The 18,847-nt window shown below is 41.5% G+C and overlaps 1 protein-coding gene across 1 annotated transcript; it reads left to right on the forward strand.

Annotated features, from left to right (window-relative positions):
• Window positions 1-262: 262 nt before the first annotated feature.
• Serpinb12 (serpin family B member 12) lies at window positions 263-12,632 on the forward strand. Its single transcript, XM_052201160.1, has 7 exons — window positions 263-430; window positions 2,823-2,954; window positions 3,262-3,399; window positions 4,719-4,836; window positions 9,513-9,655; window positions 11,161-11,328; window positions 12,228-12,632. Exons 1-7 carry the CDS (start codon window positions 263-265, stop codon window positions 12,630-12,632), a joined length of 1,272 nt encoding a protein of 423 aa, XP_052057120.1.
• The last annotated feature ends 6,215 nt before the right edge of the window (window positions 12,633-18,847 follow it).

Below are 18,847 nucleotides of genomic sequence, written 5' to 3' on the forward strand. Positions count from 1 at the left end.
TTCCTTCCTTCCTTCTTTCCATCTCCTTTCCTTTTCTCCTTCCTTCCTCTCCCTTCCCCTTTCCTCATCTTGCCTACACTAGGCAAGTATTCTACCACTGAGCTCTACTCAAAAGTCAATTTTTCCAGTTGTTAAGGAACACATTGAATAATTGTATATTGTTATATTTTGGGTGTTAAAAATAAGAATTGCTTTCTTGTCTGTTTTTTCCATTCACCTTTTCTCTTTTCTCTTTTTCTTTTAGATAGTATCCAGTTTCACAATGGACTCTCTTACTGCAGCAAATAACAAATTTTGCTTCGATTTTTTCCAAGAGATTAGCAAAAATGATGCACATAAGAATATCTTTGTCTGCCCTCTGAGTCTCTCAGCTGCCTTTGGTATGGTCCGCCTGGGAGCTAGAGGGGACAGTGCACATCAGATTGATGAGGTATGTATTGAGAAGGATGCCACACAGGGCCCGGTCAGTTCCTGAGTTTGCACAGGAAGCTAATCTGATTCTCAGTGAGCTGGAGTTGCTCACTTGCTCAGCAGTTGGGCTTGGAAAGCTCCAAGGCTTCATTTACATGTTCATTCACCTTTCCTGTGGGATCTCCCTCTCCTCCCTGCCTGATAGCTTTTCCCATTATCTTTGCTTCTTCACCTCTTTACAACAGTCTAATGGCTGCAACTCTTTCTCTCTACAATTATAGATACTGATATTGTTAGTAATCTTCAATGGGAGTATGCTTCTTCTCTTGTTCCTCCCATTAACCACAAGTGCATTAGGACCTACATTACCCTTAGATGTTTGAATGTCACTTGCCAGAAGATCCCATTGGTTTTTCCTTTGATAAACCTCTTGAATCAGGGCACTATGGACGCCCTGAGTTCTGAGCTCCACCATCTCTTCTTGCTTCTCTGGCAGCATCCTATGTTACTCCCATTGGCAGTATGTTCCTAACACAGATGCCTGATGCTCTATAAGGCAGAAATCAAACTTTTAAGATTCTATAAAACCAAGACTTCTTATTAAACTTAAAAAGAAACCCAAGTCCTTATACTGGCCTGAATATTTGGGCACACGAATCTCCATATATGTATCTCTTACCTTTCTTCACTTCTCTCTAGTCTGTCACAGTTGCCATTCAGGTCCCTTGTGAAAGGAAAGTAAGTCTTACTTTGGGGCCTATGTTTGGGTTCCTTTGCCTTGTGTGTTTTCCCTCAATGTATTACTTATTTTTCTATTGTTTTGACAAAACATTGTGCCCACAGCAATATGTAAAAGGAACCATTTGATTGGGCCTATAGTTTCAGAGGGTTGGAGTCCATGATGGCAGAGCAAAGGCATGGCAGCAGAACAGCTGAGAGGCACATCATGATTAACAGACAGAAGGCAGAGAGAGAGCACACTGGGAAGAGTGCAAGTCTTGAAATCTCAAATCTCCCAGCCAGTGACACACTGCCTCCAAAAGGCCACCCATTTTCATCCTTTCAAAACAGTTCCACTAATGAGTGGCCAGGGACTCAAATATGTGAGCTCATGGGGGCCATTTTGTTCAAACTCCCACACTCAGATACCTAATTGCTTGGTTTACTTTCTCTGTCACCAATGTTTCCAACCTTTAAAAGGCTCTCTGTAATCATCCAAGCTACCAATCCCATAAAAGAGCCTAGTTACTTCTACCCACAGAGCACTTCTGATCATTGTGCATTGTAATGAAGTACTATGCATATTATTTTTATACCCTCTGTATTGCTACATGATCTCAGAGAAATTTTTGTCCTACATCAGTAATGGCCTAGTGCAGGCACAAAATAGATAACTGTAGGATAAGTGAGTGTATATGACAAACTCTTCTGAGCTGTGAGCTCTGAGGCCAGCCTTGCACCTCCTTGGCTCTAAAACACAGCACAAAGGTTAGGCATCAATGAGGCTGCTGTGCTTGAACATGGAGGCGTTGGATTCACAGGTAAAGGCAGAATTGTTCTGGGTCACTACGCTCTAGCATCTACTCCTACCTGCTCTATGTTACTTCTTGTTCCATAAGCAGCACTTAGCTGTAGAATGGGCTTAGCATCTTCCAGGAGTGACTGGTGTTCTTTCCCTATGCAGTTGGGGGCACCTGCTATTACTTGTATCTGAGCTGTGTGGGATATGCCTCTCCTTCCTCATTTCCTCTGAGACACTGAGCAGCTGTCTCATGACACATTCACTCCCCTGAATGACATGAAACCCAGATCAGTGCTGTCCACCACAGTATAACTCAAGCCACATACGAGCTAAAAATACTTTAAGGAGTTACATAAAGATTTCAAAAGACAAGGCTAAGTTTAATAATAAGTTCAAGGCAATTCAACATTTCTGCAATATCTTATCAATACATAATCTATATGCATTTTAATGAGATAGCTTACATTATCTTTCATTCTATCCTCAAGATCTTGTGTGCATTTTATATTTACACTCAATCAAGAGTGGGTGTGGATAAAGGTAGGTTGTCAATGGCCCATAGTTCTTAAATTCCTTCTTTTCCTTAGTTTGGATATAGTTATTCTACCTTTTATCTATCTTTTCTTTCTGTTTGTGTTTGGGAAAGGTGTCATGCAGCCTGGGCTGACCTCAAACTTTTTATGAGGCTGTGATACTCTGCAATTCAGGGCTTTGTGAACATCATTTGGCTGGCACCTTACCAACTGATCACATCTCTGGTCTTAAGTGTATGCAGAGGATGAGGGCAGTATTCAGTGAGCCCCATTTCCATGATCTATCTTTGATTATTTTGTTGACTTCCTATTTTTCATATTCCCTGAAAGGCCCTCCCTCTGTCGTCATCACACAGGTATTACATTTCAATGAACTTTCCAAGGATGAACGCAAAGAACCCAATGATCCCTCTTCAAAAAGCAAAACCAAAGCTTCTGACAGCTCTCTGGAAGGGCAGAAACAAACATCAGCTTCTCAGGATCAGCAGGTGAGTATCTGAAAACTCTCTTCTTTCCAGTTGCTCATTCTGCCTCTGTTGTGCTTAGTGACACATGCTTATTCTGAAGAGTAGGTGCAAGCTGTCATGAGCAGTAGTAATTGCATATGATCTACAAATCCTTTCTGCCTACACCTTTTCTATGTCCTCAGCTGTGCCCTATTCTTCTCTGCCTCCCCAAACCTGGTAACATAAGACAATGACATCTCCATGGCCAGCTCTGTATTGCTCCTTTAAACCTTTTAGTGATGCTTAACTTCCTAATTATTATGAAACCATTTGTTTCTTCTTTTGTTAGGGTGACTCTACAAATGAGCATCAATTGCTTGGCTGCCACTTTGGGAGACTTCTCTCCAGAATAGACGGAGACAAAGCTTATTACACTCTAAGTATGGCCAACAGACTCTATGGAGAGCAGGAATTCCCAATCTGCCCAGTGAGTATCATGGCAGGTGTCCATAGAGCATGCTGTAAATAAGTGAGTCCAAAGAGCCATTGACTGGTACATATATGTGACCTGCTCCTGAGGTCCCACACTTCTGTCTCCTTCTATAGAGTTTTCACCTTGGGCTTAGGAGGCCACTTATAAATGGTGCAGCATGGATAGAAAGGGTCATGTAATTCACAGCCCATTGGTGCATGAGTGAGCTTCATAAGAAGCCCATGTGACTGCCATTTCCATTCAAGGTGCCTGATAATCATCTTTTGTGTCTTGGATGCCTGGTAAGACAGAAAGGCATCGCTCATAGATCCCTTTGGTGCTTTGACCAGGTGGTTCCCATGCTAACTGTATTTTGCAGAAGGTACATGGTGCCCCCAAAAGATTTATCGGGAGCCTAAAGTTGCAGGCTTTGTTTCTATGCACAAGAAGCTTTTACCTGAATCACGATATGCTCCAGTTAGGATTTTAGTCTCAAGAAAGAGACAAGCTGTCAGTAAGCTTGAGGGTTATGAGTTAGAGGCAGATGAGACACAGCTGGTGTGAGCCAGGGAGATGTGACACAGCTGGTGTGAGCCAGGAAGATGTGACACAGCTAGAGTGAGCCAGGGAGATGTGACACAGCTGGAGTGAGCCAGGGTGATGTGACACAGCTGGTGTGAGCCAGGAAGATGTGACACAGCTGGTGTGAGCCAGGAAGATGTGACATAGCTGGTATGAGCCAGGCAGATGTGACACAGCTGGTGTGAGCCAGGCAGATGTGACACAGCTGGTGTGAGCCAGGCAGATGTGACACAGCTGGTGTGAGCCAGGCAGATGTGACACAGCTGGTGTGAGCCAGGCAGATGTGACACAGCTGGTGTGAGTCAGGAGAACAAAGACCCAGCTTTACCTCACAGTAAGTTTCTTCACCAGGTTTGAATCTTATATATCAGATTATATATCTAGGATTTTAAGAGCTAGATCCATACATGTAATTCATTTATTAAAAAGTATACAAATCAATGTTTTTGGTAATATATTATTATTTAAAATTATACTAAAATAAGATTAATAAAAATACCCATCTAAACAATTGTAAAGTTTTATTTGAATGTGGAATTAATTATAATCATATTCACAATGGAACTAATATAGTCTTCATGAAACTTTGTCGTCACCCAGACTGAAAGTCTGTGACTATTAAGGTGGCCAGGCCTCTGATGTGAGATGGCCAGGAGTTTCTCGTTCAGGGTCTCCCGGTCACCATCTCATCTTACTGACCAGCACCTCCGTATGATTTGTTATACTCTTTCCCATGTGTTTGAATTGAACAGGAATACTCTGATGACGTAACTCAATTTTACCACACGACAGTTGAAAGTGTAGATTTCCAGAAGGATACTGAGAAATCAAGACAAGAGATTAACTTCTGGGTTGAAAGTCAATGCCAAGGTAAGAAAAGTCGGAGCTGTGAGGCTGGCATGCCTTTCCATTTCAAAGAAAAATCCCGTGCCCCTCCCCCACCTTGGCAACTTGCTCTTCTTCTGGGGTCTACTGTTTGCACATGTGTTGTGTGGTAAGAGCTCCTTTTAACCAGCATCAGATGAGACTGGGTGTGTTCAGGGTGGGAGCTACTTGACACATTTATCATTTGCTTTTGATTTTCTTTTCTTTTCTCCTAGCATCTCCTATTTTAAAAGACTTTTGCAATTACATTTATTTACTTATTGTGTGTGTATGTGTATATTCATGTGGGCATGTTCTTGACATGTGGATGTCAGAGGAACATTGCACAGGCTGGTTCTCTCCGCCCAGGGGCACCCTAGGGTTCGGCATGCTGGCAGGCTTCTTAGCGACTTTACCTCTGAGCAGTCTTGCCAGCCCCTGGCTGTTTCAGCGTGTCTCAGTACGCCAGTGCTTCTACTATGGGATTTTCTTCAGATGCTGTGAATGAATCATTCTTTCCTTTACAAACACCAATGCTTGCAGCACTGAATGTTTCTTTGTCCATAGGACCGAAGCTCATCTTTTCTACAAAATATCCATTTGAAACTGGAGTCATCTGCCATATTCAAATTACTGAGGAATCAGCCTTTACTTATCCCTCATGTAACAAAAATAATATAACACATTAAAATTACAGAATTATGATGTTGAAAGCTACAGTAGCATATATAATGGATTATATGTACTTGGAATTAATATAGAAATATATTGAAATATAAGAATCTACTCATGCATATATGCTTTTAGCATTATTTTAATGATGAATTAAGAATGAAGGGGAACTAGGGAGTGTAAGACAGGGAAGTGATTAATTGCCAGATGCTGGAAAGAACCCAGGTATCCCTCAACAGAAGAGTGGATGCAAAAAATGTGGTATATCTACACAATGGAGTACTATTCAGCCATTAGAAACAATGAATTCATGAAATTCTTAGGCAAATGGATAGAGCTAGAGAACATCATACTAAATGAGGTAACTCAGACTCAAAAGATCAATCATGGTATGCACTCACTAATAAGTGGATAGATATTACCCTAGAAAACTGGAATACCCCAAACATAATCCACACATCAAATGAGGTACAAGAAGAAAGGAGGAGTGGCCCCTGGTTCTGGAAAGATTCAGTGAGGCAGTATTTGGCAAAACCAGAACAGGGAAGTGGGAAGGGGTGGGTGGGAGGACAGGGGGAAAGAAGGGGGCTTATGGGACTTTCGGGGAGTGGGGGGGGCTAGAAAAGGGGAAATCATTTGAAATGTAAATAAAAATATATCAAATTAAAAAAATGTAATGCATAAAATGATTTTTATAATGACATTTTATATATTTATGTATTTATATGTATATATAAATAATATACATATATAATCATTGTCATTTGCTTGTATTTGCCCACCTACCTCTCCAGCCCCACCTCTTTCCTTCTGAAATAGTCCTCCAGCCGCTTTCATATCCTCTCGTCTGTGTACCTTCAGATTCTCTAGACGAGAGAAAGCAGGCAATATTTTATGTTCCTTTCCCAGTACCCACTCTTGTTTGCCCAGCCATCCTGTCTTGAGAGCCTTTCTACCCTCTCGTGGGCAGTGTTACCCCTTAGCGTTATATTCAGCCAAGTGCGGAATAGGAGAGGAGACCTGGGCCATTTGTCTCTCTGCATCTGGCTTCTTTTTGCCTACCTTGATGATGCCCACTTCCATCCACGTTGCTGCAAATAGCATAATTTCATTCTTATTGTGGCTGTGTATAAATGCAGGTTTTACTCACCAAATATGTTAACTCAGAGTTGGCCCCTTCATTTTAAGGTTGCTACTGAACCCAGCCAAAATAAGGGAGAGACCTAAACTCTCTTCTCAGTCATTTTCCATTTTTTTAACTTGACGGTTGTCCTATTTACCTCTAGACTTTCCCCACCATTACAGTGGTAGAGACTCCAATCAACTCAGGCTTCTCATTGTGGAAGTGACAGTGGTTTTGTCGGTCATTAAGACTGAAGGCAGAGTTCCAGCTCCTCAGAGTCTCTAGGTGGTGGAGAGCACCCCTGCCCCCATCTGCACATGCATAATTTGCAAAAGTGAGCTCCTCATCTCAGGCCTAAGTGTTAGAAGAGGGCACCTAATCATTGTCGGTGTGGGATTGGAGTTATTCTTGTTCAATGAATGTTTGGAGAAGCAGAGGGAAAAGTGAGGCATTGCATCTCCTGCCTCTAAATTTGAGACTCCAACTCAGGGCACTTGTACTCTTGAATGATTCACAGCCACGGAGCCACACTGGTTGGTTTTTTTCCAGTTGCTTTTGATACTTGGTGCAATGCTTTCTTCTGTTTCTTTCTTGTATTTGGAGACATATACTTCTTACTTCCTGTACTGTTTATTTATTGACATCCCAAATGCTGTTCCCCCTCCCTCACAGAGTTCCTCCCTCACCCCCTCCCCTTTTCCTCTGAGATGATGGGGCCCCCTGAGTATCCCCCTACCCTGGCACATCAAATGTTTGCCAGATTAAGCTTATCCTCCCCTACTGAGGCCAGACATGGCAGCCATGGAGACTGAGAGACACGTCAGCCACATATGTCCGGGGGCCTCATTCCAGCCTATGCGTGTTCTTTGGTTGTTGGCTCTGAGAGCTCCCAGGGCTTGCTCTGTTGGCCTTCCTAGGGTTTTCTATCTTCTTCAGGGCCTTCAATCCTTCTCCCAACTCTTCCATATGTATCCCCAACCTCCATCTAATGTTTGGCTGTGGATAGCTGCATCTGTTTAGGTCTGCTGTTGTGTAGAGCCTCTCAGAACACAGTTATGCTGGGCTCCTGTCTGCAAGCATCACGGAGTATCTTTAATAATGTCAAGGATTGATGCTTGCCCATGGGATGAGTCTCAAGGTGGGCTGGATATTGGTTGGCCATTCCTTCTGTCTCTGCTCCATTCTTGCACTTCTTTTAGACAGGACAAATTTGGGGTCAAAAGGTTTGTGCATGGGTTGGTATCCTTATCCCTTCACTGGGATCCTGCCTGGCTACAAGAGGTGGGTTAGTCAGGTTCTGTGTCCCCACTATTAGGCATCTCAGCTAAGGTCACCCAAATAGACTCCTGGGAGCCGCCTCTATCCTAGGTCTCTAGGACTTCTTAAAGATTCTCCCTCCTCGGCACACCCCCAGGCAGCTGCAGATTTCTATTCATTCTCCTGTCACTCCTGTCTCTCCTCACACCTGATCCTGCCTTCTCTCTCTTACCCAGTTCCCTGCTTCTCTCTGCCTCTTATGATTATTTTGTTCCCCCTTCTAAGTGTGATTCAAGCAATCTTGCTTGGGCCTTCCTTCTTGTCTAACTTCTTTGGGTCTGTGGGGTATATCATGGGTATTCTGTAATGTATGACTAATAGCTTATCAAGTTAGAACTTACTATGCCTATCCTTTTGGGTTTGGGTTAACTAACTCAGGAAGTTATTTTCTAGGTTGCCTGTACTTTTAACATGGAGTGACAATCAGCTTACTAATGGTGTTTTCTTCAGGGACATCTTTAAATTCTCCAATTATTTACTCTTCTTTTTTCGTGTGTTTTGGAATTCCTGCACTTTCAAGATTCCATTCAGCTACCTAGAGGGTAGTAGTTTGATGAAGAAATCATGTCTAAGACCTAATATATATTTCTATTTAATGAGTTAGCTTTCCTAGAGTATTTTAAGTGTAGTTGATGATGACATAGTGTGTTATAGAATCTATTTACAGCCTTATACTGTGTCTCCATGTAAAAGGATCCTCCCTCATTAAGGCCTCAAGATGTATTCAATTGCTTGGTGATTTAAAGTGTACATTTCTTGACACTGGATATGTACTATGTGGTCTAGTACTGGATCACAGTGACAAGGCCACCTCCTGACATTTTCAGGGGTGTTTTCTGTTGTTCTTACTTTTATATCACAGGGTGCTTGGTCTAGGATCAACGCTGGCCCATCTTGTTCTCTTTTTGACCATTTGGCATCTCCTTTTATAGCTTACAGCAAATTACTCCATGAAGAAGGGACAACTATTGGTACTTCTCAAGGCTTAAGGTCTAGTGGGGCTTAGAAGGTGCCCCCTTCTTCAAACAAATGTGTATGTGTTTACAAAACTGAATGAATTCTTCTTTGGAGGTGAAATGAAAGAGGGTATATAAATTTCTACAAAGTAGGTTTTATACATTGGCTGTGTGTGTGTGTTTGTGTGTGTGTGTGTATGTGTTTATATGTCTATCATCTACCTACCTGTTTATATGTAAAAGCATAAATGAACTTCAATAGCTTCCACAGAGATAGGAAGTTCATATTTTAGTTACTCTATCCAGTATATTATAAAAGTCAGGCATATATAATACGCTATATATTAGGTATATAACGATAAACATAAACTCTGTGTTTGGTGACAATTTGAGACCAAAAGTGGCCAAGAGAACAGAGGAGATGCTTATATTCACAGTGCTCTAGAGTGGGTATTCCTCCAGGATAGTGAGAGCTCTCCTCCATAACTCCTACCCTCCTTCAAGCCTCCCATAATGCTCTGGGTTTCTTGGGCCAGTGTTTGAATGAGAGAGACACTCTCCAATGTCTCTATGAACACTTTTTATGCAACACAAGCCATGACATACTTTTCTAGGTAAAATCAAGGAACTGTTTGGCAAGGAGGCTATTGATAACTCAACTGTGCTGGTGCTGGTGAATGCTGTTTACTTCAAGGCCAAGTGGGAGAAAGAATTCAACTCTGAAAACACTGTTGATGCATCTTTCTGTCTCAGTGAGGTAAGTACTGTATTAGCTTCCATTTTCAAGGTACCCTGCTCCTAACTCTACTAATGGTGATTGGGGTGAGTGTTTAGAGACTCAAGCCAAATGCTTAGATTCAGAGTTATGGTTCACAATTATAATAAACCATTTGTGCTTTACAAAAGACAGTACATAAAGTCCACTGAACCTTTTAAATATAGCTATTCTATAACACAACACATATTTCAGAACATCCATGATACTAAACACATAAAATTTGTTAATCATTAAAAGTTTGTGTAGATTGGTGTATGCCTATAAACCCAGCACTTATGATGCAGAGGTAGGAGGATCACAAGTGCAAATCCAGCCTAGTCTATAAAAGCAATAGCAGACCTTGTCATAAATTAGAATGGAACAGAACAAAACAAAACAAATGTATACACATAAGAGATGGGCCTCTTCAATTTGAATTTGCTTCTGATCTCACTTAGCATATGAAGAATTTAGCTTTCCTCTAAAATTTCCAAGACCCCCTGCCATTTCTCCTGAGACTTATGTGTCCTCCATACCCTTATCCAGATCTGTAAACACTCTGAATATATGCTTCCTGGGAAAAGTGGACTGGCATATTGTTGGCAGTTTATAAAAGCACAGATTAACCTCATAGTTCCTGAATATTATCATTTCATTACCTCATTTTTATCTGAAATAGCATTATGCAAGGGGTGGTATTATGTCCAGTTCAGGTTTGAAGGAAAAGTTGCAAGTTAAGTTAATTTGCCATGGGTAAAGATTCATATCTATATTAGTTCACAGGTTTTATATTCTAAGCCAGATGATTTAAGATTGGAGGAAAGGCCAGAGATCCCAGCCAATCATGTGCTAGCCAGTTAGCTGTGCTAACAAGTTTGTCTTACAAACATGGTATGTCCTTACTTGCATATTGACAATCTCTCCTATCCCAATGTTAACTGCCAAGTGGAGGTTCTGATGGTAGTGTCTTTGCCTCCGAAGGAAGCTTGTGACTCAGCTGTCGTTTTAATGTCCAGATGATTATTCTTTAACTGAGGTTCCTCTTGGTGCCACATAGAGAAGGCACAAAGACAGGCAGAAGGGACAAAGACAAGGGGTTGGCATATGCCAGACATTGAAGACTCTGTGCTTTCCAGCCTTGCTTTGGCTGATTAAGGTATGAGAGATCTTTGAATTGAAAACAGTAAGTAGTCTTGAGAATTAAGGAGCTGATGTTGGACATGGGAGGATAAAGTTTTGGCAAAGCAGGGGCCACGTGATTGCTTTGTAGGTAGAGAGCTGTTTTAAGTTGGGTCATTGACTTGACTCTGGATTTCTGGTGTAGATTCTTCCCTTTTTTTGAATTTGTTGTTATTATTATTTTATTTATTTGTATTCCAGATATTGTCCCCCATCCCTTCTTAAAACACTTTCCTTCTCAGGGATGTTGGGCCAATGGGTGTTTGAGCTTCTGATGGCCTTCTGTGATTACTGTTGTAATCTGTGTGGACCTCTGTACCCTGCAGAATGAGAAGAAGCCTGTGAAGATGATGAGTCAGAAGGGACAGTTTAGAATTGGCTTTATCGAGGAGCTGCAGGCGCAGATCCTGGAAATGAAGTATACCACGGGGAAGCTCAGTATGCTCGTCCTGCTTCCATCTTGCTCAGAAGACAACGTGAAGAGCCTGCAAGAGGTAGAGCTTCATTGCCACATCTGTACAAATTCCAGATCACTGGGTAGTAGCTTTAGTGTCCGTTATCCAAGAAGAAGGCTATCTTAGCTAATAGAGACATTGGAGAACACATGGAATCTGAATGAGATTAGGTATTTATTTCTTACTTATTTCAACTCAATGAGCAAGTACTAGAACAAAAGTCTTCCATGCTCAAGTTCACAGATTTCTGCAGTGACTTTGTAGACCAGAGAATCTGTATGCTGAGTAGCTTGAGAATTTCCACAAATGAAATAGCTCTATCTAAAATAGTTTGACCTTTGACCTCTGCCTTAGACTATCTGAATGCCTCACTGTGTATTTTTTTGAGAGCATGAAATTAATGAAGTCTGAGGAGGTCCACTGTTCTGAGGAAGGGGAGTAAAGACAAGATAGGTAAATAGATAAACGTATAGAAGATAGATAGATGGATAGAGATATCAACATGGTAATTATTAGACCTACCATTGTTCAAAATATATGACACAGCAGCATTATTTTAATGTATTCTAGTTATATTCTATGTGTTATTTTGGTTAGTTCTTGGAAGAGCCTTTTCATATTATCCCTGCTTCATAGAAAAGAAAATTTGACTTTGCAGTGGAAGTGCTGACCTGAGTTTACCCAACTGTATTTTCTGGTGTTTGAGTGTGAGCCTGGCAGCATTCAGTGGGATGCTGGATGCCCTGTAATGTTTATGGAGGAAAGATTTAAATGAAGTCTAGAGAGGAAAGATTAAAAAGTAACTATTTTGAGGTTTAAAGAAAGTCTTTGAAGCATTATGTAACTGACTATTAAATGGGATTAAATCAGGAAATTTGAAATAACTGAGATATTTTTTCAGGTTTATGATCTGACCTTAAACTTTTTTCTCCTTACAGCTTGAAAAGGAAATAAACCATGAAAAATTACTGGCCTGGAGTAGCTCAGAAAATATGTCAGAAAAACCCGTATCTATTTCCTTCCCCCAGTTCATCATGGAAGATAGCTATGATCTCAAGTCGATTCTACAGGACATGGGCATTAAGGATGTCTTTGATGAAACAAAGGCTGACCTTACTGGAATCTCTAAGAGTCCCAATCTGCATTTGTCCAAAATTGTCCACAAGACCTTGGTGGAAGTGGATGAGATAGGGACCCAGGCAGCTGCAGCTAGTGGGGCTGTGGCTGCAGAGAAGGCCCTTCCATCCTGGGTGGAGTTTAATGCCAACCACCCTTTCCTCTTTTTTATCCGGCACAACCCAACCCAGAGTCTACTTTTCTGTGGCAGAGTCTACTCCCCTTGAATTTCCTCTGGCTTTTGTGGGGTTGAGGTGAATGGAAATATGGTTTCCCCCTTGTAAAGCATGGGCACTTGTGTTTGACTGAGTGTCCAAAGCTGACCGCCTGCTGCTATAGTTGTGCACGTAATCCCACAAGCCTCCCTTGAGTTTTGCTCTGATAACCTCTGTCACCAGAAGCCAGATCTCACCTGTTAATGAAGTAGCCTTGCTCTCTCCCTAATCTTACTGCTTTAAACTTTCAAGCATATAAATTCACCTTCTATGATTTGGAGGTAAACACAATGCAGACTGGTATTGATTTTGTTTGAGTTACCTCCGACCTTATGAAAATATACTGCAAATTAGTCCTTAGACCATTCTGAGTGATGCAAAAGTCAGAATGTGGTTAAATGTGCTTAGGGATACTTGGTTCCATTTCTAGGGTTCTTATATTCACAAATATCCTGTAGGCAAGATTATTGGTTCCCTTTTTATATGTGCTGTGATTCATGGCAATGTTCTGTGATACTTTTTAATCCAGAGAAGATAGAAGGCTGAGACTTAAAATTTAAGCAATGGCTCAAAGATGTGTACATGTCCCAGCCAATTCTCATTTTGCACAGGACAGTGATATTTCTATCATGTGTCTAACCCTGACCAAGAAGGTGGCAAGTCTCTTCTAAAGGTCTGATCTTTCTCAGTTTTCCATATTGAATTCTTTTATAGTCTTGCCTCTTAGGCATCATTACCATGAACTCCCTCTGTCTCTGTTCTCCCTCAGAGAATGCCTGTCTATAGCTAGTTGCTCCTCATCACTAGGGTGGTGGGCAAGATATGCATGGCTTGGAGACCATCTTCTCTGTCTTATTTAACCTCCCAGAGCTCTAATGCTGGCCATACAGTAAGAACAGCCCTTGCCTGGACACAGTGTCTATGAAAACCCTTTTCAGGAAAATTCTTGGTTTCATGTCAAGCTCCAGGCTACTAAAAGATGGATAATGCATGTTCTTGGGGTGCAGCTTTGTATCTGATATGGCACTCAGAGTTCATGATGTCTGCTTTACACTGATGCTCTGAAATGGGGAACCAGTGAGGCTCTCCTTTAGTAAGTATACTTCTTGGTCCTGGTCCAGCTTTCCTGCCCCGCATAGTGACTGTCCTCCTTCCAACGGCCATTGCACAGGGAAGGGTGACTGAAGCAGGTTCTGCAGGAAATTGATCCGTTCTTCCTGATCTGACATTGACATTCTCCTTCCTTCCTTCCTTCCTTCCTTCCTTCCTTCCTTCCTTCCTTCCTTCCTTCCTTCCTTCCTTCCTTCCTTCCTTCCTTCCTTTTCTTCTTAGTGATTTCTTTCTGTTATCAGAGACAATCCTCGCATTCTTCACACAGCTTTATTCATCTTTTAAGCTTATCGGTGCAGCAAAACAATTTGAAATTGTACACACTTTGAGGAAGAGAAAGTTCCCTCTTTTTCAGGATTCTTCTATTTTATTTTATGTATATAAGTATTTTGTCTGTATGTATGTCTGTGCACCATGTGTGTGCAGTGCCCATGGAGATCAGAAGAGAGTGCTGGATCCTTTGGAAGTTGAGCTACAGATGCTTGTTAGCTAACATGTGGATGTCAAGAGTTAAACCCAGGTTCTTTCTAGGCTCAGGAAAGACTTGGCAAGATTTACTCTCCAGAGGCAGAAAGAATGCTCAGCTCAGTGGGCTGAGTAATGGCAGGGAAACCAAGTAGATTATCACAGTCATGAGCACCAGTGCTTCCTCTGTTCAGTGCACAGTTCCTTCCATTCAGCAGTACTGACAGGAGGTTGGGTGTTGCAGCTTCAAAGCCAGTGGCTTACTTTCTGACGATGACAGGGTTTGGTAAGAAGACTCTGGGTACAGAGGCATCAACAGCCCTTTTGCTGCTCCTTCAGACTCCCCATGATCTTATCTTGATCCATATCCTCTTTCTGACTCTAATTTGTCTAATACATCTTTCTCCATCAAACACCTCCCTAAGTTTTCCTTCTGAACTGGGACAGACTGGAACATATTGTTCCATGTAATTTCTGTTTACTTCTTTTGCATGGGTAGTGCTTTAAAAACCACTCAATCATTACCTCAAGGCTGTTTCACCCTATGCAGCAGAGTGGGCATATATGCAGCTGGCTCAGTGGATTTCTTAGATCTGTAGTTGAATGTCAGTCCAAAAATAAGATAAACTGTGTTGAGATATTAAATGGCTAGAGCAATACAAATGCAACGTAAGACTAAATACACTTTAAAGGTGGTCAAGAAGCAAAAATACATTAGAATATATAATTAGTGAAATATGACAATAAGATGATTTATCTTAGAATTTATGAGAAATGGTGGAAGTTGTAGATATAAAAGAGAATGAGGGTTGGGGTGATGGCACCATGGGGAAAGCACTTGTCATACAAGTGTGAAGATGTGCAGAACACATGGAAAACTGGACACACAGCAGGTGCCCCTGGAGTCTAGTGCTTCCACTGTGAAGTGGGAAATTGAGGAGAGTTTCTGAAGCTCTCAGAGCAGTGAGAAACAACAGAAGACCACTCTCAATTCACTGAAGAGAGGACCAACATTCCTACACTTGAGGTTGTCCTTTGATCTACACACACACACCACACACACACACACACACACACACACACACGTTCACACACATGCACACTCACACGCACAGAGAGGGAGGGAGGGAGGGAGAGAAAGATAGATAGAGTGAGAGACAGAGAGACAGAGAGACAGAGAGAAACAGAGACAGACACACACAGAGAGAGACAGAGACAGAGGCAAATACAGAAATGGAGATAACCACGGAGATACACAGAGACAGATATAGACAGAGACAGACAGATACTTCCTTTACCATAGGAAGTAAACCCAGTGACCAAAATAGTTTATGTATAGAGGACAAAAATCACATGGGCCTAAACTTATTTTCTTACTTTTTCTTTGAGAACTTCACACATGTATATAATTTTGCTCATACCCAGCCTGCTTTTCCCATTCAATTTATTTCGGACAACATCCACATTGTAGAGCATTTGTTTTCTGTTGGATTTTTAGAGAACTATAAAATTGAGTCTATAGTTTTGAAGGGAAAATACATGCTTAAACTTTTCACATTAAAGTTGACTTTTATGTACAAACCAATAGAAAATTATTCTATTTTCGCATCTGTAGAGTGTGTCTAATCCCAGCACCTGACACCATGTTGTAAACACCATGGAAATTAAAATGAAAGACACTGTTTGATGGATTCTTATGTAGTGAAACATTCAAAAATCCAGACAAGGAATTGATCCAGTAAAATATATATCTTCAACTTAACAATCACAAGGAAAAAAATCCTGCTTATTTAGAATTTTTACCATCCCTAAATTTGTCAGCTTCTGTGAATCTTCCCCTTTGCATTTATTTATTTAAGATGTTGGATCAATGAATGGGATGAGTTTCAAACTTCAGAATAAGAGTGCAGCCAAAAAAAATCTATGAATTAGGAGTGTAATAAACCTAACGCTTCTTGTGCTACTCATGAGGCAGTGTGGGTGACCTCCATTTTCTTAAATTATCATCCTAGTCCTTCTGAGATCTAGGTCACTCTTATGCATACTGAACAAGTGACAAAGTGAGGTACAGAGATTCAATAATGTGATCAAGATCATGCACAGAAACAAATGGTTGACTCCAGATTTGAACCAGTTGTCTGTCTGTCTGTTACACAATTGAGAACCACTATGCAGTGTCTTTCTAAGCAGAAGTCTAGGATACAAGGGGCCTTGATTTGAATTTATTTTACACATTTGGCCTATGAAAGCGCAGAACTTATTCACTGGAAGGTTCTGGGTTAGGGAGTAGAATCCGGGCATAGAGTGTCAATTTGCCTGAAGTGCAGAGATGACACATCTAGGAGAGTGCAGAGTATGAGGCTAGGCAACCATTGTGGTGGCCGGTCTCAGGACTACAGCAGGAAACCTGCAATGCATCAGACAGGCAGTAATAACCCAGGCCTTTGCGCCAAGACCACATCAGTGTGTCAGCTGGAGTTGTGGTGCTGCAGGGGTGCCTGAAAGTGCCTGGCAATCTCAAGGGAAAGCAGACATTCTCAAGCAACGTTATATGCCAAAAATTCCCTTAAATGGAAGCACATGCAGTCTCTCCCATTCATTTCTAAGACAGGTTGAGGCATAGTCCCACAGGGCATTCATTCAGTTCGATGAGAGATTACATTTGTAAAGATCAGCCTATCATCTAGACTACTCAACATCAGAGGGAAATAATCACACAAGAATGTCAACTTGAACAGAGTTCATAGACCAAACAAAAGACTTAACAACATAAAAGCTGGTGTCATAGTAGCCACTAATTAAGAATTCATTCTTTGGATGAATCTCATTACCATAGCAGACTGACAGCAGCCAGTACAACAGAATAAACTACACCAAAGCACCAGCCAGATGAGTGCTCCAGGGGCTTCTACAAAACTCAGAGTGGGAAGTTAAACAAGTAGAAATGGAAAGAAATTAGAAATGTTAGTCTGGCTTTGTGGCTCATGCCTGTAATCTGAGCGTTTAGAAGGCTGAGGCAGGGGAATCACTGTGAGTTTGAAGCTAGCCTGAGTTATGCAATGAAATCCAGTCTCAAAAAAATGTTGAGCCACATATCTGGTGGTTTAAATTATATAACTACCCATTAGCAAGCATCTCAGGAATACAGGAAAAAGAAATTGAGGGCAAGTATGAAAACTCTATGTTCAGGGCCAAGGATGGAGCTTCATGGTAGGAGGATCTGCCGAGAACTGGCCTATCAGGGACCCACACTTTCACACTGTGGAACAATTTACACAGATCAAAGAAGGAGAAAAAGCTTTCTAAAATCATTGATAATCAAGGGAAATAATTCATAAAAGAATAAAAATCAAGATTCTTTTTGGTCCTACAAGAACAATATTTTGAAGTTCTGAGAGAATAAAATTATCATGTTCTGGGCCAGAGCGATCAACCACTGGGCAGAGTGGTTGATCATACTGGGTGTTCTTCCAGAGGACCCAGGGCATCACCCACAGGGCAGCTTACAATTGCTTGTAACTCCAGGCCCAGAGAATGCAGCGACCTCCTCTGGCCTCTGTGGGCACTGCAAATACTTGATGCACAGATATACATTTAGGCAAAACACCCAGACATATGAAAAACCAAAACCATAACCACAACTCAAAACTAACATATTAGTTACGTAAACTGCCATTATTCCAAGTTGAGGCGACAAGAAAGGCCCTTTAGTTAACCATCTGCTAACCCTAGCTTTAAATGTAGCTAGTTTTACTCTACAAATATAAAAATAATGACAAAGAACACCTATGGACAATGATTAGCAATGGTGAAAAAGATCACTCATGATTTTAAGTTAAGGTAGAATTAACACTGACAAGCAAGCAGTGCATGACCTGGCCACACAGAGGTGGCAGGTGGCTGGATTATGGGGAAGAAGGAAATGAGAGCGTAGAGAGGAGGAAGACGATCCTTTGGAGTTATTGCTCTATTTTGAAAGGCAGTGAGAAAATGATTTTACTCCAGAAATTAATGGAAAGTGATATGAAGGGTCTGTAATAGGTATGCCTAACCAGCAGAAGAAAAATTTCCAAAATCATTAGGAAAAAATAAAACCCGGAACACTTCAAATCAAAGAGAGTAAAAAAGGACACAAGGAAGTGTGTAACCAGACATTCAGTGCTCCATACATCCCCAGGATACATACAGACAACCAGTGGTTGGTACATCTCCAGGGTACATAAGATAGCCAGTGGTTGTTGCATCCCCAGGGCATACACAGACATCCAGTGGCCAGTACATCCCCAGGGCACATCCAGTGTTTGGTACATCCCCAGGGCATATCCAGTGGTTGGTATATCCCAAGGGCACACACAAACATCCAGTGTTTGGTACATCCCCAGGGCACACACAGATATCCAGTGGTTGGTTACATCCCCACCACACAGTCATCCAGTTGTCAGTACTACAACCCTAGGGTACACACAGGCATCCAGTGGTTGGTACAATCCACACCACACAGTCATCCAGTGGTCAGTACTACAACCCTAGGGTACACACAGGCATCCAGTGATCAGTACATCTACAGGGCACTGGGTTGGTCAGTTAAAGGACAAGCTGCATTATGAGGATAATGTTACATTATGAGGACAAGGATAAAGTTACAAACTATG

Source organism: Apodemus sylvaticus, chromosome 12 (assembly GCF_947179515.1).
Source record: "Apodemus sylvaticus chromosome 12, mApoSyl1.1, whole genome shotgun sequence".
NCBI lineage: Eukaryota > Metazoa > Chordata > Mammalia > Rodentia > Muridae > Apodemus > Apodemus sylvaticus.